This window comes from Oryzias melastigma, linkage group LG19, assembly GCF_002922805.2.
Source record: "Oryzias melastigma strain HK-1 linkage group LG19, ASM292280v2, whole genome shotgun sequence".
In the NCBI taxonomy this organism is placed as follows: Eukaryota; Metazoa; Chordata; class Actinopteri; order Beloniformes; family Adrianichthyidae; genus Oryzias; species Oryzias melastigma.
Window position 1 is genome coordinate 76366 of NC_050530.1, and position 7535 is coordinate 83900.

Genomic DNA, 7535 nt, shown 5'->3' on the forward strand with positions numbered 1-7535 from the left:
CGTCTGTCATTTAAAAATATTTTTTTATATATAGTTTCGAACAATTCTTATATTTAAAAAAAATACAATTAAAATGATTTCAAACATTATACAAAAAAGAACGTGACTGTTTTTGTTTCATTCACTAAGACATCTGTCAAATATACGATCTCTGATCGTGACCCCAGTCTGTATTGTCACGGTTGAGGCGGTTCGACGTAAACTCTTCTGCTCGCCGTTTACAGTGACCATGACCTGACGTTAGCGCCTCACCTTGTCTTTTAATCAGGTAAAGTCACGTTTATCTAAGTTATTTGTTTTAATATTATTTATTTAAAGTTTAAATCGGACTGAAGTGTTTGTATCCGTTAGCATGTAGCTAGCTAACATGAAAGCACGAGAACCATCAGGAATCGCTCAAAGATAAAATATTTATGACAGACAAACAATAAATCTTTTTTATTTAATTACCCTTAAATAATTTTACTTTTATGTTTGTTCCTTACTTTAAAGGTTCAGGGTACACGCGGGGTGAAATGACAGGAATAAAAACGTGTAATTACCTGACTAATCAGGTTTGGGGATTGTCACTGAATGAAAGGAAACATTAAATGTCTGAGGTCATTTCTCTTCTCTTAGAAAGTCTTTAAGGGCAGGTCAGGTTTGAAAGTATGTCTGAGAGCTGAGAACAAAGCAGACAGACCTGATCTGTCATCATCTTCTGGTTCTTCAACAAACCTTTTTGTTTGCTTCTCACAGAAAACTGTTTTTCTCATCATTCCTCCCAGTGTTTACTGTAATCCTGAGTTTTTCTGAGCTATTTTGACAGGATAAGTTGTATTTACAAGGGGCGCCACGACTAATCGACTATTAAAACAGTCAACCACTAATATAATAGTCGAAACTTTACATTATATGGAGTCAGAGTGTAGTAAAGTGTAAAGTTATAATGGCATTTTTGGCATTTATAAAGGTTTTTGGGTAATTTGGAGTTTAGCTAATATTTCAGCTACATGACAGCTCTTTTGGCTAACTTAGGCTTTTTTATGTTTTAGGCTAATTTGGTATTTAACTAATATTTTAGCTGGCTATCAACTTCAGGATTTTCAGCTATCGTCACTAGCATCTTCAGCTATCGTCACTAGCGTCTTCAGCTATCGTCACTAGCGTCTTCAGCTATCGTCACTAGCATCTTCAGCTATCGTCACTAGCATCTTCAGCTATCGTCACTAGCGTCTTCAGCTATCGTGACTAGCATTTTCAGCTATCGTCACTAGCATCTTCAGCTATCGTCACTAGCGTCTTCAGCTATTGTCACTACCATTTTCAGCTATCGTCATTAGCATCATCAGCTATCGTCACTTACATTTTCAGCTATCGTCACTAGCATCTTCAGCAGCCAAATTCAGCTTACAGCATTCACACTAGCAATATTGCAGATAATGCTAATAATAATTAGTCGATTAATCAGACAAAAATAATTGGTGATTAGTCGACTATTAAAATAATTGTTTGTGGCATCACTAGTATTTATTAAAGTACTTAACTGGTAATGCATCAATCACTTTAAATCAGGGTTTCCAAACTACGGCCCGCGGGCCAGATCTGGCCCATCTCCACATTTGGCCCGGCCCCTTTTTTCCCCAATCTGGCTTTGAGATTGTTTTGCTAACAGTGTTTTCTGTTAGCAAACAACGTGTAAAGGTGTTTGTTCCCGTTGCCATGGTGAATCGTGTTGTCTTTGCTCCATTGATCAGGGCTGTTCATGGTCGCGACGCTCACAGCTGATTCTGGTTCCAACAACTTCAAGTTGATTGAATCAACTCTTCTCAGCTGTTCTGAAACCCAAAACTCTGAGTTTGTGAACTTTGAGTTTGTGAACTCTGAGTTCAGGTTTGAACTCTGAATTTGTTAAACGTGCTTCTTGAAACGGGCAACATTTGATTTCTGTAAGTAAATGTTTTGGTGACAGAAAACACTGATAGCCAAACAGAAAACATTGTTATCAGAAAACACTTCTGTTAGCCTAGTGAGTGACTCCGCCCCCTCATCAGTGAAGACAAAAGTTATTTGGTCCTCACAAGAAAACATTTGGGGATTATGCAAAAACAGAAAATTCTGTCTGGAAAAATGGGATTTATTTTGCTTTTTACAACATAAAATAACATTTTTAGGTGTCATTTTATGTAAACAAGAAGAATACAATTTGTCAACAAACTAATTAACATGTTTTTGAATGAAAATCCTAAAAAATTAGCTTGAGTCACATCAGGCAGCCCAAAAAATGAGAATTTCTCTGCTGTCTATCTGATATTTTTACTAAAATTCTGTTTTTCTTTTTTTTCTTTTTTTTTAGCTTTTTCCTTCTTTTCTCATAAACTTCATTATGCTTATGAAAAATAATAAAACAACTTTTTTTGGGAGAGGTTTGATCCAGCTGGATTTCAGGCCGGCTGATCACAGGTGGGGGCGTGTCTGTCTTCTCTGAACCGTTTGCCTCACGCGGCGTCGGTGGGCGGGACTTTCACGGAGAACCGCGCCGTTTCCTCAGTTTTTAGACGACACTGGCGCTTGTTCTTGTTTACTTACAATCTAAGTTTTTAGATTAACCTCCACGCCACAAGGGGGCAGCAGACTTCCGTCGTTTTGTTTACAGCCTGCAGTTCTCAGGTGATTTCATGCAGATATTTGCTCAGTTTGCAGCAAACTGTCGGTCAGGAAGAGTTTTCTCAAAAACGAGGCGAGATTCTGAGGTTGAATCTTCTCTTATTTATTGATGAAGCTCATTTGCATGAAGATGATCAGATAAGGAGCTCCTCATTAAGCTCAGCAGATGGCAGGTGCCCCCCCCATCCAGGTGGAGGTGCAGAAGAACCTGAACGCTCTTATCACTGTAACCAACACGGCTGAGATGAAATGATGCTGATGCGGAGGATCGGGTGGCCACTTCATTTCCCTCTTACTGGATTACCGCTCCGCGCCTCCCCTCCTCATTTCGAGGCGCTTTTTGGCCCCGCAGACCTGGATTTGGCCTGAATTATTAAGACTCGTTTGGACCCGATATCTCCTGACCTCAGATGCTGAGGGCGGATGCTGCGCTCCGGAGGCCTCGCCTCCTTCTAGGAACGGCGTTTTCGATGGAGAGCTCCTGGTTCCTGCGTCCCGAGGAGCTGCTGTTCCTCGCCGCCTGCCTGTCTAACTGCTGGGGGGTGTGTCTGTGCGTGTGCGTGTGTCTGGAAGGCCGGGTGTTCAGGAGGGGTGGCGGCGGCGTGCGGATGGGCAGCAGCTGGAGGTGGCAGCTCTCCCGGGCCATGCGGCTGTCCCTGCGCTGGTGCCGGCCGCAGAGGGGGGCCCGGGCCGGCGGGGGCACGGCGGGGGCCCGGCTGTCGGAGCTGTGGAGCTACACCAAGCTGCTGCTCCGCTCGCTCTACTTCAACAGCCTCAGCGACTCCGACACGCTGCTGGACTGCGCCTTCGAGCCCATCTACTGGGTCGTGGACAACGTGACCCGCTGGTTCGGAGTGGTACGTCCCGTCCCTCGTTCATCGCCGCGCTCGGCCTCCACCCTCACCCTCCTCCACCCCCCAGGTGTTCGTCTGCCTGGTGGTGCTGCTGACGTCCTCCGTGGTGCTCATCGTCTACATGTTCGTCCTCCCCACCGTCTTCAGGACGTACTCCACCTTCTGGACCGTCTGGCACTTCGGCTGCGGTCACTGGCTGCTCCTCATGATCGCCTTCCATTACTACAAGGCCACCGTCACCCCCCCGGGACACCCCCCCAAGGTACCAGGCTACTGTCGCAACGAAACTACATCGGAAATGTGTAGTTTTCTTATATTTTCTTATATAACCTGCTGCTGTTTGTGTTTATTTGGTTTTTCGTTAGTTTAAAAATACTTTTCTCTTAAAATGATCAAACTACAAACATCCATCTTTTTATCTTTACACTTCCTCAGTTTAAAGTTCATTTTCTTTACATAAAATTGTAAAAAAATAGTTTAAGTCGTAAGCGGTGGTACCCACCCCCGCCCTCCTTTGACCCGCCCTCTCTGGCTGTGCGGCTGCTACACGCCCCTCCCCCTCTGCCACCCGGGTCCCAGCTGTATGTGACAAATTCCTTTAAAAAAAACAGTTTTTTCAAAATGGCTGCTTTACTGTTGCTTTTTCTCCATAGCAACTGTTTTATTTTTTGGTCGTCTGGGGATGACGAACAGATCTGTGCAGTTTTTAGAAGAATCTGCAAAAGTACATTTTTAACATTTCCTTAACAACAGAGGTTTTGTGTTAACCACACCTTCATTCCTAATATATTCATACCTTCAGTCATATCATTTCATTCAGTGTGAGCCAACGATTCATGTATTACATTTTCGCAACATTTGGGTAAGAAATTTGTATACAACAGCGAAATTGCTAGCCATGCTAACGCTGTTAAACATCTACAAACTTCGAAATGAAGGATTTTCCTCCAGTTAACTTCCCAATGATGCTTAAGGAGTTAGGAGGGGAAAAATTCATTAAAAAAAGACACTTATTTTTCAAAATGCAGCTTTTCTGTTGGTTTATCTCCATAGCAACCATTTTACTTTTTGATCGTCTTGTGCTGACAAACAGATCAATGTCATTTTTAGGCCAATCGGCAAAAGCAAAATTTTGAATTTCCTTAACAACCGAGGTTTTTGTTAACCACGCCCACGTTCCTTTTTTCAAACTCATCAACGCCGTTCAAAATGTACAAACTTTAAAACCAATTCCAAGGAGCTCTCTGGGAGGAGTTTAAATGTGTCGCTAGAACTAAAGGTGATTTTTTTATTTTTTTTATTTTTTGTATTATTCAAAATGGCCGCCTCTTCCTGAGGTCAAAGAAACTTCGATTCTGGTTGTAGACTTAGCCTGATGGTGTGTGTGGGAATTTTTATGAAAATCGCTCAAACAAAAGTTTTTTTTCCAAATTGTGTGAAAATGTGAACACAAAATTGTAAAAAAAAATGGCCTCCAATCTATAGGTCTTGTGGCCATCCCATAATAATTTCAAAAAGTCCTCTGAATATCCCTGGCACGTGTGTTTTAAATTTTAGAATGACTTTTTTGAGCTGAATTAGAGATTTTGGCCTCCATGTTTTTTTGGTTTCTCCCGCTGTGATGTCATCAGTAAAAGTCGAGTATTGTAGGAATATTGTGTACTTTGGTTTGATCAAGACTTCCGGGTTGAAAACCAAAGCAGCCAGTTCACCTCAGAACCAGCAGGGGGCGGTGAGTTTCTCCAGAATGTTGATTGAAACACTTACCTTTGGCTCAAAAAGGGGGCGTGGTCCGGTGGACATGGTTTGTTTGTCCCGCCCATTTTTAAGAAATGTTCTATGACATCATATCCTGAAACCGGCCCAGACCGCATGATCACATGACCTCGGGATCGTTCGTGTTCTCCAGAACCAGCAGGCCGTTCCCTCCGTCTCCATCTGTAAGAAATGCATCGTCCCCAAACCGGCGAGGACGCACCACTGCAGCATCTGCAACACGTAAGCCGGCTCCGCCCACTCAGCTCGGCGCGCTCCCTCGCCGTCTCTCACCTGCTGTTCTTGTGTTGCAGCTGCGTCCTGAAGATGGACCATCACTGCCGTATCCTTTAGAGCGCATAGGCTCCTCCCACCTCCCCCTCTGGTCGCTCCTTAACCGTCCGGCTGCAGCCTGGCTGAACAACTGCGTGGGTCACTTCAACCACCGCTACTTCTTCTCCTTCTGCCTGTACATGACGCTGGGCTGCGTGTACTGCAGCGTCAGCAGCAGGAACCTGTTCCTGGAGGCCTACAGCGCCGTGGAGGTAAGGCGGCGCCCAGGTCGCCTGCTCAGGTGGCGAAGGAGAAACCGGAGAAAGAACACGATCCTCTGATCTCTGAAGTAAATAACTCCACTTCCCATGATGCCGTGTGTGTCAGTCCTACTACCAGACGCCTCCACCGGAGTTCAGCTTCAGGGAAAGCTCTGCTCACAAGTGCATCATCTTCCTCTGGGTTCTCACCAGGTGAGCGTCACCTGAAAACACCTGACGCTGGCTCTGTTTCAGCCAACTTACCCACAATCCTCCTGCAGCTCGGTGGCGGTAGCTCTGGGAGGCCTCACCTTGTGGCACGCCACGCTCATCAGCAGAGGGGAGACCAGCGTGGAGCGCCACATCAACCGGAAGGAGGCCAGGCGGCTGCGGCAGCTCGGGAAGGCGTTCAGGAACCCGTACCACCACGGCAGGATCCACAACTGGAAGCTGCTGTTCGGCGTGGAGACGCCCAGGTGAGTCCAGGTGTTTCTGTGATGTACCTGCAGACCATCTGACCCGCCCCTCCCGCTCCTCAGTCATTGGCTCACGCGGGTGCTCCTCCCCTCCGGCCATCCTCCGCGGGGAGACGGGATGGTGTGGGAGTGCGTCTACGGCAGGAAGGAGGAGCTCCTCGCCGTCTGACTCCACCCACGAACGGACACGCCTTCAGGACGGATGCTGCAGGACGGCATCAAACTTTCATCGCTTCACTGGAGATCCGAATTGGGAAGTGAAGACGGAACTTTCTCTTTAAGAACTCAGATTATCAGTAAATATTTAGGGTCAGAACTCTGAAATATGCTGAATTGATGGATTACTAATCTCTGGTGATGGAGGACGTTCTCTTGTGCAAATCCAGGTGTAAAGAATCAAAGTTCAGGTGTCAGAACAGATTTAGAAACAAACGGGATTAATCAGATATTTAAAATGATTCATTTGTTCATTTATCTCAACCAGAACTCTGAAAACTAAATCCTGGGGTTAGAAAACTGGTTCTGTTGAGGCTACAGAGCCTGTGAATATGTTTGCTGTGAATAATGTCGACCTATTTTGGTAAAATAAGGAACATAAATCTGTTTTTTAGGAACAAAACTATAAGAAGTCGGGGAGACTGCTGACCCAACGACATCGACCGTCAGCAGCTCCATGCTACTAATCACTAATCAAGACTATCAAGGTCCAACCCTAAACTAAAATAACTAAACCCAGAAGTGTAAGACTAGAGGGGGGGGGGACAAACCAAAACCAGCACATGAAATATTCTATCTTATTCTCTTTGTAGGTTTTAGTTTATAAAATATGAAGGTGCCAATCTTAATCTAAAAAATATTTGAAATAAGAAGTTTGATTTCCAGCATTTTTCTTAGTAAAATCTCCTCCTGAATGTCTCCCCCTGTCTGCAGCAAAGGGAACTGCAGCGTTTGTTTACATGTTAGGCCACATGGTGGCGCTGCGTTTGCTGGTCTGACCTTTTTGGTGCCAAAGAGTGAAAAAAAAAATCTTTTCTTGACCTTCATCTGGTAAAAAGGAGAAACTTTTTGAGCATTTAATCGAGTCGTTTCCTAGCTTAGCGGCTAACTCTGCTAACGGAACTAGTTAAAAGAACCTGGTACTGTGAAAATGAAGTTTTATTCGAATCAATAACTTTGATGAGCTGGGTTTGTGGTTGCTATAGCAACAGATGTCAAGAATCAGAGCTGCGCTCTTGTTTTGGAATAAACCGTTTCTTCTATCAGTTGTTTTC

General features: G+C 44.6%; 1 protein-coding gene across 1 annotated transcript; it reads left to right on the forward strand.

Annotated features, from left to right (window-relative positions):
- Window positions 1-111: 111 nt before the first annotated feature.
- Window positions 112-7526, forward strand: zdhhc16b (zinc finger DHHC-type palmitoyltransferase 16b). Its single transcript, XM_024284252.2, has 9 exons — window positions 112-268; window positions 3220-3503; window positions 3568-3762; window positions 5410-5498; window positions 5570-5598; window positions 5667-5800; window positions 5916-6001; window positions 6070-6264; window positions 6328-7526. The coding sequence occupies exons 2-9, from the start codon at window positions 3255-3257 to the stop codon at window positions 6431-6433; spliced, it is 1083 nt and encodes a 360-aa protein (XP_024140020.1). The 5' UTR covers window positions 112-268; window positions 3220-3254; the 3' UTR covers window positions 6434-7526.
- Window positions 7527-7535: the final 9 nt, after the last annotated feature.